The sequence below is a fragment of the Crinia signifera genome, chromosome 8, assembly GCF_055691185.1.
Source record: "Crinia signifera chromosome 8, ASM5569118v1, whole genome shotgun sequence".
Taxonomy (NCBI): domain Eukaryota; kingdom Metazoa; phylum Chordata; class Amphibia; order Anura; family Myobatrachidae; genus Crinia; species Crinia signifera.
The window spans coordinates 19190268-19212626 of record NC_139224.1 but is presented as its reverse complement, the minus strand read 5'-3'; the positions used below and the strand labels follow the sequence as shown (position 1 = coordinate 19212626).

At 47.5% G+C, this 22359-nt stretch overlaps 1 protein-coding gene across 2 annotated transcripts in view; it reads left to right on the top strand.

The window, feature by feature from the left end:
• The first annotated feature begins 6946 nt into the window (after window positions 1–6946).
• LOC146025822 (SH3 domain-binding protein 1-like) overlaps window positions 6947–22359 on the top strand; it is a 56543-nt gene continuing 41130 nt past the window's right edge. The window contains exon 1 of one of the 2 annotated variants that reach the window (XM_083155906.1): window positions 6947–7713. In XM_083155906.1, coding sequence (XP_083012032.1) covers window positions 7658–7713 — 56 coding nt within the window. In that variant the 5' untranslated portion in view covers window positions 6947–7657. The remainder of the gene's footprint in view (window positions 7714–22359) is intronic. The other variant, XM_083155907.1, reaches the window with a different exon arrangement.

The following is a 22359-nucleotide window of genomic DNA, read 5'->3' as shown; positions in this document are numbered from 1 at the left end:
AAATACAGCAATTGATTCTGTCCAGAAGAGAAAGGGACAAAGTGTCACTGAGGACAGCAATGAGTTTGCTGGGTATGATGGCCTCGACGGTGGAAATTGTGACCTGGGCGAGGTGGAGGATGAGACCATTACAATGGGAACTTCAAATATACCGGAAGTCATTTTTCTCTGGAGCATCGAATAAAAATCCCAGCAAGAGTGGTAAAATCTCTAGATTGGTGGGAAGGAGATCGGCTGGCGTGAAGGACACTCTCTGGTAAGCCCTTGATACAAGGTGATAACTACAGATGCCAGCCCAACAGGCTGGGGGGCACACGGCCTGGGGAAAATGTGTCAAGGCGTATAGTCACACCAAGAAGCAGAGTGGTCTTCCAACCACAGAGAACTAAGAGCTGTTTGGCAGGCAATCTTTTTTTCAAGAAGATCTAGCGGCGTTTCATCTGCGCATATTTTGAGACAACATCACGACTGTATCTTCTATCAACAGGCAGGGAGGTACTCGAAGTCCGGCCCTGTTAGAGGAGGTTCAAAACATTATGACCTGGGCCGAAGAACATCTAAAGTCTAACGGCTCTCCACGTTCCAGGAGAGGACAACCAGATAGAGGATTGTCTGAGCAGGAAAGGTCCCATTCCAGGGGAAAGGGAGTTGAACAACACGATATTCCATCAGGTAGTCCGAAGGTTCGGGCAACCAGAAATAGATCTGATTGCGTCAGCGGTCAACAAGACGACCCCTCTGTTCTTTTCTCGTTACCCAGCTCAAGGCTTATGCGGGATAGATGCACTGTCCCAGAAGTGGCAATTTTCCTGCGCTTATGTTTTTCCTCCTTTACAGAGAGTGCTGTGGAAGATCAGGATGCAGGTCCAAGTAATCGCCATCCTTCCATACTGGCCCAGAAGGGCGTGGTTTCCAATGCTGGAGAGTATGGCGGTGGAAGATCCGTGGTTCCCACCGGAGTCACCAAAACTCCTGAGACAAGGTCTCATTCAGTGTCAAAACCCGCAGGCTCTGAGTTTAGCGGGGTGGAATTTGAGAGGCAGCAATTGAAAGATAAAGGTCTCTCTCCAGAAGTGGTTGATATTCTTCTTCAGGCTCAGAAGAAGGTCTCATCCATACCTTACTATCGTATTTGGAAGATCTTTGTGGAATGGTCTAAAGGGAAATTCATATTTCCGAATGCGAGTATGTCAGATATACTTCAGTTCCTGTGTGATGGCTTTAATAAGGGACTGGCAGTTTCAACTCTGAAGGTGCATATTTCGGCATTGAGTGTTTTACTGGATAAGAAGTTAGCTGAGCATGATTTGATTAAAAGATTCTGCCAAGCAATCAAAATAATTCGACCGAGAGTCAGGTCTACAGTTCCCCAGTGGGATTTGAATTTAGTTTTGAATGGATTTATGTCTCCTCCATTTGAACCTTTGGACAGGGCTAGTCTTAAGTTTCTAACGTGGAAGATGGTTTTTCTCGTTGCTATTACTTCGGCCAGGAGAGTGGGTGAGATGCAGGCATTGTGGATAGAAGACCCATATAAGAATATTTCCTGATAAAGTGGTTTTGAAGACAAATTCATCTTTTTTGCCAAAAGTAATTTCATCTTTTCATTATTTTACCTTCTTTTTACCCGAATCCTACTAATCGGAGAGAAGACAATCTCCACACCTTGGACGTGGTTAGGGCATGTAATATTTATTTAAAGAGAACCAAGGACTTTAGGAAAACAATGGCGTTATTTGTGATTCCTCAGGGAGCAAAGAGAGGATTTGCTCCGTCCAAACAACCCATAGCAAGATGGTTGAAAGAAGTTATTTGTTTTACGTACAAAAAAGTTGGTAGTCAAGTTCCTGAGGGCATTAAGGCACATTCCCGAGGGCCATGGCAGCATCCTGGGCAAGAGAGGCAAGCGTTTCAGCCAAGGAGATTTGTCAAGCCGCCACATGGTCATCACTGCATACTTTCTCAAAGCACTATTCCCTGAATGTGTCAGAGAGCAGTTTCGATAGCGAGGTCCTTCGCCAAGCTATGGCATGAGGTATTGTATTCCCGCCCTTGTTGCTTTGGTACATCCCATTGTTAAGGCTGCCATGAAGAAAGCATTGGATTATACTCACGATAATTTATTTTCTTCTGAATACTTCATGGCAGCCCATGAATTGCCCTCCCTGTGTATGTTTTTTCCTAGGATCAATATCAGAGACACTCAAAAGACTAGATGACATGGGGAGGAGGAGTGCTATATAGAGGGATGAAAAAAACTACCTGTCTAATTAAAGGGGAAGAAGGGATAAACCCATTGTTAAGGCTGCCAGGAAATATTCTGAAGAAAAGGAATTATCGTGAGTATAATCCGAAGCTTTATAATAAAGGGCGTACCCGCACTCACGGTGTGATATGTGGTTTTCAAACCTATAAAGGTTTCTTTATATGTTTGAAGAAAACTTCATGTGATCGTAATTGGATGCTCTGTGATCTGGTAGCTCCAGTTATTTAACGTGCTTAAGAAAAATAAAAAGGTTCAATGTGTGGTTGAATATATTCGATATTAAAGATTTCCACCAACAATAAATCACCATTATTGGCGTACCTTACAAATCCCTTCAAATCGGGGAGACAGCGCCCGTAGCGTTTTTTTTTGACTTCCCTAAGGTTAGCGCAAGTGTAGAGTAGGCAGATTGATTGGAAGATAAAGGCTAAGCTGTCACTGGGTCAGGGGTTTGGGGACTGTGCAAGCTGGCACTGTGTCTTGGGGGGGGTGTCTGTGTAATCTGTCATGCGGAAAAGAGGGGGTAACAATCCACTGCTCTCCACTGTTGTGGCCCCTAGCAACTGAAACCATTGCTCCCTGTCACACTCACGAAGGGGGCTTTCACAATTTTGCCATGGGGCCCACAAGAATCTAGTTACGCCCCTAGTGACGGTGGTGGTGGATGACCGTCCCTGATCACGGTGTGTGCCATACTGTGTAATGGGCATTAAGGTGTGTTCAGTAATGGGTATTACGGTGTGTTCCATAGTGTGTAATGCCTCCTTTTGTGAGACCATGCCCCCTTTTTGCTGCGCAAGGGCCCCGTCTGCTATGGATGGGCCTGTGTGCTCAAAATGCCAGGGCGATTTCTGGTCCCAGTCAGGCCCTGCATGCAGGCAATCTGACTAGATTGTGACGTCATGTGCTAATGATCTGAATGGGCAATGGTCGACACACAGGAAAGTGCATCCTTATGGGGCATACACACAGGTGATCTAGACGAATTGCTTAGAAAATAAGGAAAACTTGCCCCGTGTCTGTGCCACCTTACTAAAGTCTAGTTAAGCTATGTTTAGAACTCCCCTTGATCTATTCTTTTTCATAAAAAAAAAAGACCAGATTTGTTTGAAATGATCTTTCCCCATTAAATCTATACGGTTTTCGATCTTGTAACTTGCTGAATTTGAGAGATTCCATAGCTTTCTTTTAAGAGTTCTCTTCAGTCTCCCTATTAATGATCGGTAGTTGCTTGCATCTTCCTTACTTCCACTTTTGTGCAGTGGGACTATGTTCGCGCTTTTTGAGTCTTCTGGAGTTACTGTAGCTAGTGAATGGTTGAATAATTCTGTTAATGGTGCCACCAGTGCTCTTTTTATACTCAGTACTATTTTTCTGGAAAAATAGGTTCAGGAACTCCAGGTTTTGGGGTGGACCAATTGTATAAAAATAGAGAGAGATGTATATATTGTATTCAGAAACAAAGGCAGTCAGGTTGGGGACATTAAAATAAAACTTAACTTATGGAAAGTACATTTTGGCCCAGAACCGGTTCAGGAACTGAGTTCCTGCTGTAAATGAGCTATATACAGTATAATGAATATGATCTATCAGTCCATCAGTAGTCTTATTACACCTTTTGTGGGTGATTCGGACCCTCTCGGTGCGGGCCAAATTTGCTACCCCGCGGGATTGTCTGAATCAGGCCCTTTATGCACTGACTGGGCCTTTACTTCTTACTCTCCTGTCTAACACGATACATTTCTTTGTCTTCAGTATCCAGCATCTTCTCTCCTTCTGTTGCTGAACCACTCCGGCTTCCTTTTCCTTATGCTAGAAACGTGTATGGACCCGTTTACAACCAAGTGAATGCCGTGAGCACGAGCGTGTGTAGTGCCAGACCCGCCGCCAGTTCCTGGCCCCTGCAGGTGTGCTGTGAGCCCAAATTATTCTACATTCATCTCGTCCACAAATAAACCCTTTTGTAATATGAAATCGGGGAATGTCAGCTCACTGACCCAGTGTTGCTATTAAGGCTACAGGTGAGATTGAAACACCTTCGAAAGCATTTTATACATACTCCATAAAACATGATCATCTCAAAAGAGCTAAAATACACAATGGTCTAAGCATTCTCATCCTCAATCCCCAAGGCACACTAAGACTGGGTACACCTATAGATATATCTGCACACACAAAATAAATTATATCTATCTATCTATCTATCTATTTATCTATCTATATATATATATATATATATATATATATATATATATATATATATATATATATATATATATATATCAGTATTTCCCCCATGCGGCTCTCCCATCCAGTGGTCTCTCGCTCACTGGTTATATGAGATTTTGTTAATGTGTTTATATTTCCGCCCTCATGCAGCTCCCCCAGAGTGGGATGTCTGGCCAGATGCCTCCTCCCCTGCCTCCCAGACAGGTGACAGCTGCCCGCTTACCCTGCGCACTACAGTGCGCGCACACCTCCGGCTCTTTAGCCGCTTGGATATGATGGCAATGACCGTGGGGCCCGGGCCCGTTTGCCACTGTAAAGAGCATGGCAATGGCCCAGGCTGCGGTCCTGGGATACAAAGCCATGAAGTCTCTGAGGTGAGCGGCGCTACACAGTCTGTGGCTGCAGGATTGGTGGACACACCACACACACAGACATTGGGCCCCTTCTGACGCATATGCCCACTGATGGGGTCCAAGGCCTGGCATGTGCACCCCGCCCCAAACCACCTGGCAATGGTTCCCCTCCGTGGTAATGAGAATGAAACCCCTGGTAAGGAGCATGCAACCCCCAGGCAAAAAGATGTAGCCCCCTGGCAACGAGCACATGGGTAAGTGGGCATTATGGTGTGGGGTATAATAAGTAATGGGCACCACGGTGTGCTGTATAACATGGAATGGGAATTATAGTGAACAGCATAATATGTAATGGCCATTACGGTGTGGGGCGTAATGGCCATTACGGTGTGGGGTGTAATATGTAATGGGCATTACGGTGTGGGGCGTAATATGTAATGGGCTTTATGGTGTGGGGCCTATTATGTAATCTGCGTTATGTTGTGCTGTGTAATATGCAATGGGCTTATTGGCATTTGCAGTGTGTGACAGTGTGTCTCATTTAGGTTTTTTGTTAAAACTCAAATTGATCACTTCATCCATGAGGCACCGACTAGAGGGGTGCAGCCAAAATATCTGACTAAAATATTTTGTTTAACGATAGGTGATGGGGGGGGGGGGGGGGGGGGGGGTTTCCAAATTTGTCAGTCCCGGGCCCCACAATTTCTGATGGCATTCCTGTCCATTTGAGAAGGAATTTACTTTTCCAAACGAACCAGAATAAGGGCCTATATCCCAGATGCTTCGGATAAATGGGTTGCACGGATGAGGGAACCTTTTTACATATCTCGTGGTCTGAAACCTGACAATATTTGTCAAGAAATAATCCCCTTCCTCTTGTGCCCATTTGACACCGCTATTCCTTCTGATCCCACTTCCTACTTCCCTTAACTCTCCCCACTCTTACCTGACCCCAAAACATTTCCTCACATATATTGTGCTGTGACGTTAAATAGCTGTTGATTGGAAAAAGCCCTCTCCATCCCCCATGCAGGTGATTCTATCTTATATCCGGTATGTTCCCCCCACCATTTGACCCCTAATACATAGACACTCTGATACTTTAGTACATGGGTCCTCAAACTGCGGCCCTCCAGACGTTGTGAAACTACAAATCCCAGCATGCCTTGACACAGTTTTAACACTCCCTTATAGCAAAACTGTGGCAAGGCATTCTGGGATTTGTAGTTTCACAACATCTGGAGGGCCACAGTTTGAGGACCCATGCTTTAGTATTTTGTAGTGGACGACGGATGGTGTAATGGTTCGCATTACCGCCTCACAGCACTGAGGTCATGGGTTCCATTCCCACTGTGTGGAGTTTGTATATTCTCCCTGTGCTTGTCGAGAACACTGACCCTGTGTAGCACTGTGTGCTGCTGAGTGAATATCCTGAGTGATCTACATTGCTCAGATTGCTCAGCAAGATCTCTCCGTGTGTAGGCCCCATAAGATTGTCAGCAGCAGGACAAGCCGAGGACACACATGTACCCAGTTACAGGGACAGATGAGAGGACTTATGTCTTATGTCTGCTGTATATCGAGGTGTTGATGCAACAAACAACCTCTAGTAAGTATCAGGTGGAGATACGGAATCTGAGTTTCCTCATTGTAGGTGCATTGCAGGAAGAGTCAGACTGTCACACTTCCTGAGACTGCAGAGAAGAGACGGCACAGTGTGAGAGACTGCAGAGAAGAGACGACACGGTGAGAGAGACTGCAGAGAAGAGACAGCTCAGTGAGAGAGACTGCAGAGAAGAGACGGCACAGTGTGAGAGACTGCAGAGAAGAGACGGCATAGTGTGAGAGACTGCAGAGAAGAGACGGCATAGTGTGAGAGAGACTGCAGAGAAGAGACAGCTCAGTGAGAGAGACTTTAGAGAATAGACAGCTCAGTGAGAGAGACTTTAGAGAAGAGACAGCTCAGTGAGAGACTTTAGAGAAGAGACAGCTCAGTGAGAGAGACTGCAGAGAAGAGACGGCACAGTGAGAGAGACTGCAGAGAAGAGACAGCCCAGTGAGAGAGACTGCAGAGAAGATACAGCTCAGTGAGAGACGGCAGAATAGGGACCGCACACTGAGTTATTGCACAGAAGAGACAGCACCGTGAGAGAGACTGCAGAGAAGAGACAGCACAGTGAGAGAGACTGCAGAGAAGAGACGGCACAGTGAGAGACAGCAGAGAAGAGACAGCACAGTGAGAGAGACTGCAGAGAAGAGACAGCACAGTGAGAGAGACTGCAGAGAAGAGACGGCACAGTGAGAGAGACTGCAGAGAAGAGACAGCACAGTGAGAGAGACTGCAGAGAAGAGACAGCACAGTGAGCGAGACTGCAGAGAAGAGACGGCACAGTGAGAGAGACTGCAGAGAAGAGACAGCTCAGTGAGAGACTGCAGAATAGGGACCGCACACTGAGTTATTGCACAGAAGAGACAGCACCGTGAGAGAGACTGCAGAGAAGAGACAGCTCAGTGAGAGAGACTGCAGAAAAGAGACAGCTCAGTGAGAGAGACTGCAGAATAGGGACCGCACACCGAGTTATTGCATAGAAGGGACAGCACAGTGACAGAGACAGCACAAGACATACAGTACTATTCTGCAATCCCGTAGACCTGTTGCACATGTGAACTAGAGACTGTGAGAAGTCAGAGAGTCATTTATCAGAAACAAGTCAGTCCTTCCGCTGACCTGAGAGGAGGAGGAGACAGCCTCACCCAGGAAGGGAGAAACCCAGAAGAACCTCAGCATAAGGACCGAGACACCTGCAACATGATACAGAGGCATCTCAACAGAATGAGACAGCTGGCCACCCATGGTCCAGGGAGGTAAGTGACTGCTGGTTCTCCTGGATCACTGTCAGCACATGCGGTATAGTAGGCGGTGACCTAGATAGACCTATAGTGTGCGTGTATGTATATAATATACTAGTAAGCCCACTCAAAGCAAATGCTTCGAAAGCTAGTGTGCTACCTTGTGATTGCCTCTGTGTTTGTGCATGTGTGAAAGAGAGAGATGTAGTTTCACTCGCTGCCAACAGATGGCAGAGTTTTGTGGACACATAATAAGATGCTAGACATATATATGTATATACACACACACCCTGAGGTTCCTACACACACACACACACACACACACGAACACACTGGAGACCGCACAGGAACTATTCCTTCATATAATGGCAGAAGAGAAGCCCCTCTCTTCTCTGCAGTCTCTCACTGTGCTGTCCCTTCTCTGCAGTCTGTCACTGTGCTGTCCCTTCTCTGCAGTCTCTCACTGTGCTGTCCCTTCTCTGCAGTCTCTCACTGTGCTGTCCCTTCTCTGCAGTCTCCCACTGTGCTGTCCCTTATCTGCAGTCTCTCACTGTGCTGTCCCTTCTCTGCAGTCTCTCACTGTGCTGTCCCTTCTCTGCAGTCTCTCACTGTGCTGTCTCTTCCCTGCAGTCTCTCACTGTGCTGTCCCTTCTCTGTAGTCTCTCACTGTGCTGTCTCTTCTCTGCAGTCTCTCACTGTGCTGTCCCTTCTATGCAATCTCTCACTGTGCTGTCCCTTCCTTGCAGTCTCTCCCTGTGCTGTCTCTTCTCTGCAGTCTCTCACTGTGCTGTCCCTTCTCTGCAGTCTCTCACTGTGCTGTCTCTTCTCTGCAGTCTCTCACTGTGCTGTCCCTTCTCGGCAGTCTCTCACTGTGCTGTCTCTTCTCTGCAGTCTCTCACTGTGCTGTCCCTTCTCTGCAGTCTCTCACTGTGCTGTCCCTTCCCTGCAGTCTCTCACTGTGCTGTCCCTTCCCTGCAGTCTCTCACTGTGCTGTCCCTTCTCTGCAGTCTCTCACTGTGCTGTCCCTTCTCTGCAGTCTCTCACTGTGCTGTCCCTTCCCTGCAGTCTCTCACTGTGCTGTCCCTTCCCTGCAGTCTCTCACTGTGCTGTCCCTTCCCTGCAGTCTCTCACTGTGCTGTCCCTTCCCTGCAGTCTCTCACTGTGCTGTCCCTTCCCTGCAGTCTCTCACTGTGCTGTCCCTTCCCTGCAGTCTCTCACTGTGCTGTCCCTTCCCTGCAGTCTCTCACTGTGCTGTCCCTTCCTTGCAGTCTCTCACTGTGCTGTCCCTTCCCTGCAGTCTCTCACTGTGCTGTCCCTTCCCTGCAGTCTCTCACTGTGCTGTCCCTTCCCTGCAGTCTCTCACTGTGCTGTCCCTTCCCTGCAGTCTCTCACTGTGCTGTCCCTTCCCTGCAGTTTCTCACTGTGCTGTCCCTTCTCTGCAGTCTCTCACTGTGCAGTCCCTTCCCTGCAGTCTCTCACTGTGCAGTCCCTTCCCTGCAGTCTCTCACTGTGCAGTCCCTTCCCTGCAGTCTGTCACTGTGCTGTCCCTTCCTTGCAGTCTCTCACTGTGCTGTCCCTTCCCTGCCACTGTCACCAATTTTCATTCAATTCCTCCTGCTACAATGTTCTTATTCTGTTCCATACAACCATCTCCGCCTGTCCCAGGCACGATATCAGCGGGTACATAAACCACCTTTACCCACTATGTAGAGGTTAAAGTACAGACTTGTATATTGGCTTAAATCTTTGTCTGCATTCCTCCTAACATCATAAATGTGCAGCTTACTATACAGCGCCTGATATCAATCATACTATGCACACACAGACACACACATGCATGCATACACATACAGAAACACACCTGCATGCACACACAGACATGCATGCATTCACTTCCAGGCACATGCATACCCAGATAGACACACAGACACACATACATACATACATACATACATACATACAGGCATGCATTCATACCATAGTTACCCCCCCCCCCCCCCCCTGCATTCTGCAGGAGACTCCCTGACATAACAGCAATCTCCCTCTCTCCCTCATTAGTCTAGTAATCTCCCTCATGTCACCTAGCCCACATTACACTGTTACATTTTTGGGGAAAAAAGGAATGAGCGATAAGGTGCGTACACACGGATAGATTTGGGCAACGATTCAATGTCTTTAACAATTTCTTCTGAACTTCTGCACAAACGATTTGGTGTCAAATGATGAACGATTGAGCAAACGATTACACATGAACGATTGATCTTTAACGATGGTGGAGGGAGACAGTCAATCAGCCCTACCAAATCGTTCATCCTGCACACACATGAAACGATTGGTACACATCGCTAACCATTGGTCACTGATCTTTCTGCATGCCAACGACCGGCGGGTACGCGCGTCGTCGATATATATTGTTCATACACAAGGAACGATTTGAGCGATTGGTCGTTTCAATCAGTCGGGAACGCCCAGATCTTTTGCCAAATCTTTCCGTGTGTACGCACCAATAGATACATTTACAGTGAATCATCAGCACCATTTCCCAGCACTTTACCAAGTATAGTAGCTCTTACTAACTGCACAGGGGCTCATCTACATTTGTATATAAGTCATTTTAAATTACATACCCACAATTCTAGGTGCCACGTTCACAATCTTTCTTCACAATCTCTCCATATATGGAACTAGACACGCCCTTTGGGTGGAGCATGACACGCCCCCTCAATGGGGCACTGCAAAATTCTACGACCAACTATAATCTCCCTGAAACTTGTTTTCAAAAGTAGGCAAGTATGATGCATACACATCCAGACACATGCATACCCAGATACACACTCATGCATGCATGCATGCATGCATGCATACCCAGTCAGACACACACACACACACACACACACAGAAATGCATGCATACACATTCACAGAAATGCATACCCAGATATATATAGACACACAGATAAATATATACACACAGATAGATACATACATGCATGCATTCATACATACACAGACAGACATGCATACCCAAATATATACAGACACAGATAAATATATACACACAGATACATGCATGCATATACAGACAGACATGCAGACACACACACACAGTGGCGTAACTATGCCTCCGCAGCCCCCGCTGTGGTGGGGAGGAGCAGAGTAACTATGGGCGCCGGGGGGGGCTGCGGTGCTATAGTTACCCGCAGCGCTGCTGCCCGGCCTCATCTGCGGTCACTGTCCCGTCACTCGCTCCCGGCGCCGGCTCTGGCTGATAATGAAAAGTGACACTTAGAAAATGGCTGCCCCCGTATTGCAGACAGTTTTGGCAGCCATTTTCTAAGAGTCACTTTTCATTATCAGCAGGAGCCGGCGCCGGGAGCGAGTGACGGGACTGATGCGGCCGGGCAGCAGCGCAGCGGAGACTGAGGAAGACTGGACTGGATGGGACAGTGACAGCAGATGCGTCTCTGTCTGGTATGGGTATGGGGAGGGGCGCCGAGGGGAGGGAGAGGGGGAGGGGGGCGCTGAAAAAGTTTGGCGGGGGGGGGGGGCGCAAAATATATAGTTACGCCACTGCGCACACACACATGCATACCCAGATACACACACACACACACAAGAAAGCCCTCACAGATAGATAAATATACACACAGACAGTCAGACACACACACACAGACGCATGCACACACACGGATATTTATTATATCCCTTTCTATGATGGTTATTCTGGTTGAGTCGCTCGGATGCGCATACGCACCCTTGTGAGTCAACCTATCCCCGCCTTGCAAATGGCGGCACGTCGGCCCACCATTGGCAAGGCGCGTTCCTTCGCACTGGCTGCGAATGGCCGTTCACATAGACTCCCATTCGCAGCATGCATGGATCGCCGACCATGGAATGATGTGGAACGTGCACGCACATGTACGAGGAATCTGAGGCACCCTTACATATGGACAGTCCGTGTATTTGCAGAGTTGGTGCACGCACCCCGCGTACGCACATGCGCAGAAATTAACATGCGGAACGGGCAGCTGCGAACTGACCTGAGTAGGGTTCTATGTAAGTAGATGCATATACTGATGACACCGGGGGATGCTGTGATAGACCACGCCCCTCTGTTCAAGGCCACACCCAGTCAGATTTCCCCACCCCTTTCCAGAACATCCTGATGTCACAATACCAAATGTTGGGAGGGATGTGAGAAATCCCCTTCATTGGTTTTACCTGCGTGTTCTCCAAGTATATCCCAATGCTCCCAGCGTGGCAGAGCGTTTCCTACTGGCAGAGATGGGTTAGGAGGAGTATTCCCATTTCCCAACACACCCAGAGAAGTGTCCCAACATGTAGCCTGTACGGGGTGTGTAGCTGATACACACGGGCTGGAGGATGTGTCTCATGCAGACGAATCCCGATGCATCTTCTGTCAGATAAACATTCTCAGCTTCCCCATAGTGAGGAGGACAAGAAGGGTTATTTATCAAAGTGGGGAAAGGATGTGCAAATCCATGTACAGTAATTCTCCCACTATTACATATATGTGGATACATACATGAATACATTTATACCTATACATACATACCTTCATTTATACCTACACATACATCATACATACATTCATATATACATACTGTGGCAAGGACAAACACGGGGAGCCAGATGAAGACTTAGGGCTGCATTTATCAACTAATATTTGCAGCTAAATCCCCGAAAACACACGTTTTCGGGGGTTAACCGCAAATATTAAGTATTCCCCTAATGTATCACAGGGGACCGCAGCAGGAATCTCCGATCCCTGCTGTGATCCCCCCCTGCAGCGCCACCGGCTGCATCCCCCTTAGGTTTCTATGGGGGATGCGTAGCTGCCCGATGTATCAACATCGGGCAGCCCGGCATCGCACCCCTGGGCTATGGCCATTCTGATATGGCAATAGCCCATTGTTGTCTATGGCTACACATAGCACTGCCCGAGGGTCGCGGGGGGGGGGGGGGTCACCGCATAACCGCGCATGCGCAGACCCCCCCGGCTTCCGGCTCCGGGCATCGCAGGAACAGGCTCCTTTTGGAGCCCTGTCCCTGCGCACAGCTGGTGATAAATTCAGGTGATAGGATCGCATTTTACAATGCGATCCTGGGCGGTAATATTCCTCCCAGATTGCATTGTAAATGCGATCAATGATAAATGGGGGCCTTAATCTGTAAAAAGTAGACCGTAAATGTACAGCCCTGATTGGGGATAAGATCAGTGTAATAGCAGGTTACCCCTAATTAAGGTGGAGAATAGGAGGCTCTTATCCCCAATAAGGCCTGCACATTTACTACTACGAACGCTGGTGGAGGGGACACAGATATTGGATGGGATGCTCTAAACCAGAAATGCGGTAAAAGCCACGTTATCATTTTTACCGCATTTCTGTATCCTCTAACCCCCCCTCCGCAGTGGCAGCGCTGCGGAGGGAATCACCAGCAAAAGCTGGTGATTCCCTGCAGAGGCCTATGGGCTTCTTACCGCAGCGTTGTGTGAGTGATCCATAATGGATCCCTCCCAGCATGCCCTGCGGCCTGCTCCGGCACTCTGCGCAGACTGACTCCCGGGTCTCAGACCTGGAAGTCCAGCGATGTGGCCGCATCACAAGGGACCACTCTTATGGGAAGAGCTGTCCCTTGTGTTAATGATCACATGTGTTAGAGCATATGCAATTATTAACAATGCGGTACCCGGCGAAGGGGGACTGCGGATGTTAGAACACCCCGCCCATTGTTGTATTTATACACATTCCCTCTATTGCTGCTGAATACGCAGTGTGGGGACACCACATACTGTAGGTGTCTTGTCTCCATTAGTTACCACTGAGCGCATTTGATACTCTTTCTACTTTTCTCTTTATTTTGAACAGCAGGTCACAGCATATCAGGTTAAATCCATATGCAATTATTATGGGCAGTAGCATAAAGGCAATCTCAGCAGAACAGGCTCTTGCAAGGTTACAATGACTCCTACCATTAGCCCACACAACCCAGCCTATCGCTTGGGTAGGTAATCCACCATTTAAGAGCAAGGTGACTCTGCCCTGGAAACCCTTATATCAGGAAATCCCAGGTGCTGCGGATTACACACCTGGGATTCTGCTCCTAAAACCTGGTCTGGAACCTCCACATTACTTTCATGTGGAGAAATGCTGTCTCTGCCACACTCATCCCCATTAGCTTCAACCACCCTGTGAAGCTATACAACTTTAAGGTGGGCTCTCTGCCTTGCCCACCCCTACTTGTGTCATCCGCCCAGGTACACAGCCCTCCACCACTTTCCAGGGGACGCCCACCTTGTCGCCTTCATCTTCCCCTAGCTTCACCATAGGGTTGCTTGGAGAATCAGGATATTCAAACCTCCTGGAAAAGAGCATTGGCATTGAGGTGCTGTTTCCCCGGACGATGCCTCACCTCAAATTTAATGGCTGCAAGGCCAAAAACCAACAGGTCACACTAGCATTCACCCTTTTGTTTGTATGCATCCACTGTAAGGGTGCATGGTCTGTGACCAACAAAAACTCTCGTCCCAACAAATAATACCTTAAGGACTTAACTGCCCACTTAATGGCCAATGACTCCTGCTCTACATTTGAGTACTTGCGCTCTCTGGGCAATATTTTATGGCTAAGGTAGAGGATGGGTTTCTCCTCTCGATCTACCACATGGGAAAGGACTCCTAATCCTGTCCCAGAGGCATCCGTCTGTAACACAAATTGTTTTTTTAAAGTTGGGAGACCGGCTCGGTACACAAAGCTCATCTTAACCCCTGCCAAGCTGTTTCCACTGGTCTAGAACACAATATCTTGTCTGGGACTATTTTTCAAGACCTTTGGTTAGTGAAGCCGCTCGGCAAATTCTCAAATGAACCTGCGATAATATCCCACCAAACCGAGGAAAGTTGTGACTTACATTTAGGTTTAGACCAGGTGAGGACTGCTTCTACCTTACTAGGCTGAGGTTTAACCTGTCCTCGGCCTACAGTGTACCCCAAATACTTGGCTCAATGGCACATTTCTCAGGATTGCGGTAAACCCTTGTGCCCGTAGAGACTGTAAGGCAGCTTCTACCTTTGGTCAGTGTGACTCCTAGTCAGAGCTGAAAATAACAATGTTGTCTAAATATGCAGCCGCATATTCCCTGTGGGGCCACAGCATCTTATTCATAGCTCTGTGGGGCACCATGTAACCCAAATGGGAGTACTTTATACTGGAATAAGCCTTCCCTACCTCTGGGGTAGGGAAGGCTGTTTTTGCCTTAGCAGCTTCTGTTAACGGAATCTGCCATAACCTTTTGTCAAATCAAGTGTAGTGAGATACTAACTATTGGCTAAAATATCTACCAACTCATCAACCCGGGCCATCGGGTAAGCATCAAACTTGGACACTTGATTTAGTTTTAGGAAGTCATTGCAGAACCTTAAAGCACCTGAAGGCTTAGGTACTCGGACAATTGGATTATTCCACTCACTGGTGGATTCCTCTATAACCCCTAGGCATAACAGCTCTTCCACCTCCTGCTTTACTGCTACCCGATTTGCTTCGAGTATGCGATATGGCCTTTTTTTAATGACCACCCCGGGTGGAGTCTCAACATCATGTTGGATGATCTGTGTCTTTACATCTATGGCAGAATACACATCTTGCTAACGCTTCACCAAGTTCACCACTTCCCATTTCTGTCCAGGAGTATGCGTGACTTAAATAGGAACCTGGCATTCTGGAATCTTTTTAGCTACCAAAAAGGGGCTGACAGGCAGGTTCCTTCCAGGGTTTTAACAGATTTACATGGTAGGTTTCTACCTCCCTCCCTTTACGCTCCTGTCGGACCCTGTAATGTGTGAAGGAACAAAGGACAAAAACTGCACTGAAATACCGTTTAAAGACATGCGGTGTGAAAGGGGTTTTAGCCGGCAGACCCGTTTTTAGAAACGTTTTAAAATACCTGGTCAAAGCCAGTTTTGCGGTCTGAAAACAGCATAAGGGAAGCATTTCTTGGGATTAGTTAAGTTTGAGAGGGTAGCAGTCTACTGAATGATAGTAGAAGTGATTATACTGTAGGTATTGCTGATATGATCGGAGTCTTTAATTCAAGATCCAGCGAGTCTATAAAGGCTATTTACTTGAATAAAAATTCAAATTTGCCAAAATACAGTAAATTTAGTAGCTTAGATTTCAAATCCGTTATAGAGGGGGCAGAGGCGGCAATCCAATGCATTAATAATTGCTCCTTTGCTATAGTCAGTATTATGACTAACAAGGGGACATTTTTTGAGAAAGAAGAAGGACTCCGATTATTGAAGTTCAAGCATAGGCAGGCTACAGGATCTAATCGGAAGGAGGTTTGGAATAGAGAATTTATATAATGAATGTTTTTTCTCCAGAATTTAAGTATTTTTGAGCACGACCAGAAGCAATGAAAGAATTTGGCATTCCACATTTTGCACTTAGGACACTCGCCAGAGGCTTCGGGAGACATAAATTTGCTTTGGGCTGGTGCTATATATAAGCAGTGAATAACTGTGTACCTCTTGTAAGTAGCATGAATGTAGAATTGTCATAGTGTTAGGGTACTGCTTGTTCATTAGGGGAAATTCACTCAGGGAAATTAAGGGACCATTTTTGACTTAATAATTCCAAATGAGAGTCAGGCAAGTGATTGATATGCCATATAAGTGTTTTAAGTGGTGGTGTAGAATTCCAAAAAGATGTGACAATGGGTCATTGTCTGATTGAGACATGATGATAGGTAGGAGAGGTGTAATGTAAGGTCTGGATTGCAAAAACATTAAAAAAAGGTGCTTATTAGGTAAGTAGTATGTACGTTGTAATGTAGCGAAGGATAAATGGTGACTCCCGGGTCAAATAATTTAGTAGCCAGGTCTAGGCCTTTGTGTCTCCAGATGTTGTAAAATGAGTTTTGTAATGAGGGGGGGGAGTTAGGGTTTCCCCTCATTGGGATAAATGGGGTATGTTTATGGTCACTATGCAGTTTTTTTGTTTATCTCTTGCCATGCATCCTATGTACTTTTGAAAATAATATGATTCCGGATATCAGGTGGGATTAAGTTGGGTGGGGTGTGCAGGAGTGCACTAGAAGAAAAAGAGAATAGGTGGTTGTCTAGATCTGCATCCGTGTACATAGAATTATTATAGAGCCTGTCGGAGCAGAGGCAGAAATCTGGGAGGCAATTTAGTCATCTGCCGCCGGGCTCCTGCTCTCAAGGAGGGCACCTCTCCACCACTGCCAGTTTAAATCCATTAATTGAAAGCAATCAAAATCGCTTCTGTGGCTGAGTTCTGAAATATATATGTGTCCTCCCTCTTTCTGTATATACATACAGTATATAATATATATTTCATAACAGACTATATATATTTTGAATAATGTTGTGTGTGTGTGTGTGGGGGGGGGGGGGGGGGCACGGCACCAATATTCATCTTGCCTCCGGGCAACTGGGACAAACTTACGCCACTGTGTCGGAGATGTATCTGAAGTGCACCGACCAAGCGTAAAATTGAAAGTTGGGTATTTTTAGGCCTCCTCTCATTTTAGGGTGCATAAGTTTATTAAGAGACATCCTTGGTGGGGCGTGGCTTGGACCGGCATGTGAGCGGATGCTGGGTCTGTGAGCTCCGCTAGAATCTTTGAAAAAATCCTGCTTTGGAGATCCTGGGCGCTGCCTTCCCCCCCTGTACAGCCCTCTGAGACCCTCCAGATACCTACCAGCCCTCCGGTGCAGTCCAGCGCTGCGCAGGTATCCCGGCACGAGACATCCAGGCCGGGCGCGGCGGCGTCTCCCCGGTCCCGGCGCCATCTTGGATCCAGGTGTGCAGACGATCCAGCTGCCGGCGGTGGCTATCCCGAGGTGTGACTCACCTGGAACGCTACCTCTAGCCTCCGGGCGGCGATTGAAGGACTGGCCGGGCCCCAGGCGACACCAGCAGAGATTCGGGCGGCTGAGGAGAGACCGCGCTAGCCGCGCTGTATAGACGCCACCATCAGACCGCACACGCGACGTGGGGCTGTGAAGGAGGGGACCCCCCCACGGAGACTTGGAAGCCAGACAGCCGGTGAGATAAAACCAGGGGTGAGACAGTGGGTGAAGAACTGAGGGTACCAGACGAGGCTCCCCCCTTATATGCCACATACCACCTGAGCAACCTGGGAGTACTTGGAGGAGGGGAGGCCTCAGAGGATTAAAACAGCCGCCATTTCCTGATACCCTGAGAAGCTGTACTTACTCAAGGCAGTCTGCAACAGGTATCAAACATAAGCATAGTTGCAGAGGCCCTTGTCTGGTCAACACCAAACGCCTTCTACTACTACAGCACTGCATCGATCTGCCCCTCTGTCCCCTGCTGTACACCCCTTTGCCTATCAAGACACAGTCTGCACTTTAACTTTAACTATAGTGAAGGATCCGTCCTGCACCCTTCTAATACCCCAGCTGCAGTGGAGTCTGACTGCCAACACTGTCCACTCAAGTCACATCACTGCATAAATTAGCTTCAGACCGGGGGCGGTTATCAAGTACAGAGAGGTGACGAGCCAGTACAGCTCAGTTTTACCCTACTCGCTAAACATGGGCAAAACAGGACATGCCTCGGCAGCTTCTAAGCTTGAAAAATTTGCCAGGGGCCCACAGTCTACCACCCCGCCGCAACCTGAGGACTCCCCGTCCCCACCTGATGGAGACACTGGCTCTGCATCCGTGGCACCCCCAGCCCAATCCACCCAACAAATCCTTGAGGCGATAGCAGCGTCTGAGCACAGGGTCACAGATAAAATAGGGCAAGTCCAGTCGGATATTACCCTGATAAGGCACGATATGCAGAAACTTCGTGAGAGGGTTGGTGAGACGGAACACAGAATATCAGACTTGGAAGACATTGCCACTCCCCTTAAAACCACGGTTGCAGAATTGGCGGCGCAAGTGGACACTGTAAAGGCCAAATTGTCTGATATGGAGGGCCGTCTTAGACGTAATAATGTGCGTCTGGTGGGTCTTCCCGAGAGGGCCGAGGGACCTGCTCCGGAACAGTTCCTAGAATCCTGGCTGCTCAAGCTTTTTAGACGTGAGGACTTTACCCCACAGTTCTCGGTTGAACGGGCCCATCGTTTACCTTCTAGAGCTCCGCCACCGGGCTCCCCGGCCCGTACATTTATTGCCCGCTTTCTCAACTACAAGGATAGAGACGCCTTGCTACGCCTGGCCAGGACACAAGGCCCACTAAAATTTGAAAATCATACTGTATCGGTCTACCCAGACTTTGCAGTCGAGGTCCAGAAATCAAGATCCCTGTTCATTAACATCAAGAAACGTCTGAGAGAAAGACAGATCCAATACTCCATGATATTTCCGGCTCGCCTCCGTGTGGTGCATGCGGACACTACTCACTTCTTTAATACAGCCAGAGAGGCTGAGGTGTGGCTGGAACGCATTCCTAGACCACGTGACTGAACTCTTGGATCTCTATCTGATGCTGCTGACACGTAATCCTGTTCTGCTGTGGTGGTAATGTTTGACAATATGACTACTAGTTAACATATCGCAGTAGACAGGAGGGTCTTTACTAATAAATATAATGGATATATGATATATGGTGGGTGGGGATACGCGCTTAGGGTATCCAACGATACCAGTACATATTATCTAGCGGAGCCCATGCAGGTAAATAGCTTGTAGGAATAACTGTTTCCTATACCCTCTTGGGTTCCATTTGGTAGTGCACAATTTCTTTTCTTGTGTAACTTTAGTGTTTGTTAGTTTGGTTTAAGGGAATAGGTATATCTAGTTGGGTAGATATGCAGGGAGGGGGGTTTGAGGGTTTGTTTCATATAATAGGTTTATTGTGTCTTGGTCTCTATTTAAGTGTTGCGAGTAGCTATGTGAATATACTTGTGTTTGGGAGGGAATGTGGTCTGGGCCTGGGTGGGGGGGCGGATGGGCGGAAATTCTTTTTGCTGGGTCAGGACTGGGGGCCGTTTCTTAGTATAGCAACTGCATATAATAATCTCTTGCAACTAGGTCCATGGCTGCTCACGGGGACGGCTTGAGGCTGCTCAGCTGGAATGTAAGGGGGATGAATCACCGTATTAAACGGGCCTTGGTCTTTAATCAGCTTAAAAGTCACAAAGTGGATATTGCCTGTATTTCAGAAACACACATCACAGGTAGCAAAACCCTAGCACTGAAGAAACCGTGGGTGGGCTTTATGTATCACTCAACCTTCTCGAATAATGCTAGAGGGGTCTCTGTTTTAATTAGAAAAACCGTTAATTTTCAACTGGTTCATAGTCAAATTGATCAGTATGGTAGATACGTTTTCTTAAGAGCCTATGTTAACCGCAAGCTATTAAATATCCTTGCGGTGTACATACCGCCCCCCTACAACAATGAGGTAATGAAATTAGCTATGTCATTTGTTTCTCTGTCCCCTGGCACTCCAGTGTTATGCTTAGGCGACTTCAACAACTATTTAGATAAACAACTTGATAAATGGAACAAACTGACGCCCCCTAGCATCTTACCTCAGACTCAGCCTACCCCGTTTGCTAGACTGATAGACGAGTTGGGCCTTATAGATATATGGAGAGTGCGGAATCCCCTGACGCGCCACTTCTCGTGCCATTCGGCCAGTGTTAATGCCCTATCCAGAATTGACCTCGCTCTTATATCCCCTGACCTATCTCCAAAAATCCTGGAGGTTATCTACCTGCAAAGGGGTATCTCCGACCACTCACCGTTGATGGTGGTGTTGGAAAATCAAGGGACCTCCCCATCTGGTAGATGGAAGCTCAATCCCTTTTGGTTGACACTACTGAAGGACGACAGGGGTTTGACAGATGACTGGCAGACTTTCGAGACTTGCAATGAATCATACAATGACCCAACTGTAAAACATGACGCCTTTAAGGCATATATGAGAGGGACTTTTATAAAAAAAATAGCCAACATTAAGAAAGCTAGCAGGCGGGAAGAGCTAAGATTGGAGGCAGAATGCAAGTCTAGGGAGGAGGGCTATATTATCTCAAGGACCCCGGCCGACCGCATACTTTGGGATACTTCGAGAAGACAATGGGCCACCTATTTGCGAGACAAGGCCAAGCGTAAATTATTATTCAATCAACATTCTATGTATGCTCAGGCGGAGGTGGGGGGCAGCTACTTGGCGTACCTTAGCAGGGATGAGAGGGGGGCGGGCACCATTCAGTGTGTCAAAAATAGCAATGGCGAACTTCTGTACTCCACCCCAGAGATAGCACAGGAATTTAAAACATATTATGAAAAATTATATGCCACCAAAGCCAATTATAGCTTGGAACAATTAAGCGGCTATTTAGATAAACTTTCTTTGCCCCAGCTGTCATCCTCCTCGGTTGCGGCCCTAGAGGCCCCGATCTCCCATACTGAGATTGAGACTGCATTGGCGTCCTTCCCTAACAGGAAGGCACCAGGGGGAGACGGCATTCCTATTGAAGTGTATAAAAAATATAGAGAACATTTTATTCCCTATCTGCTGAAATTATATAATGCCCTATTTGAGAAGGGAGCTCTCCCCCTCTCTATGAGAGAGGCAACAATTATAGTTATCCTTAAGCCAGGCAAGGACCCCACAGCCCCGGAATCCTATCGCCCTATATCTCTTCTCACCTCAGATATTAAAATACTGGCAAAGATCCTCGCCCTTCGGCTCAACACTGTTATTTCATCGATCATTCACAGTGACCAGACTGGCTTTATGCCTAATAAATCGACCACGCAGAACTTGCGCAGACTCTTTTGTCATCTGCAGAGAGGTGACGTGGCCGGGTCGGGGGCAGTGGTGGTGTCCTTGGACGCCGCCAAGGCCTTTGACTCGGTCGAATGGTCATATCTGTGGGAGGTCATGCGTAGGTTTGCCTTCGGCCCCAACTTTATAAGTTGGGTAAACCTGCTCTATTTTGAGCCCAAAGCTCGGTTATCTGTTAATGGCAGTCTGTCTGACGGGTTTGAGCTGGGAAGAGGGACTAGGCAGGGCTGCCCGCTCTCCCCGACCCTGTTTGCTCTTGCAATAGAGCCACTGGCTTGCCTAATTAGGAATAACTCTGCGATTAGGGGGATACGGGTAGGGGGGCATCCGGATGTTGTAGCATTGTATGCAGATGATATGCTGTTGTTTCTGGATGATGCTGGCCCCTCCCTTGCGGCCCTACTTGATACAGTCAATACTTTCGGAGTGTTCTCCGGTCTATTAATCAACTGGGATAAATCCAACATTTTTCCACTCTCAGGTAAAGTACCGGAGCACCCACCGATCAGCTCCCCCCTACAGTGGACTACCCGCTTTAAATACCTAGGCATCTGGATAACCCCTGTTAGTAAAGACTATGTTCTCCATAATATAATCCCAATTACGAGCACTTTTCAAAATAAAATACATGTCTGGAAAAAACTTCCCTTGTCCGTGACCGGTCGAATTAACCTACTTAAAATGTCTATCCAGCCTAAATACCTGTACGCCCTCCAGCATGCTCCTGTATATGTACCTAAAAAAATCTTTACTAAAATTAATAGTTTGATTATCTCCTTTATCTGGGGGAATAGGGCACCAAGGGTGGCTTTCAAAACTCTTACTAGAACCCGCGCTGAGGGTGG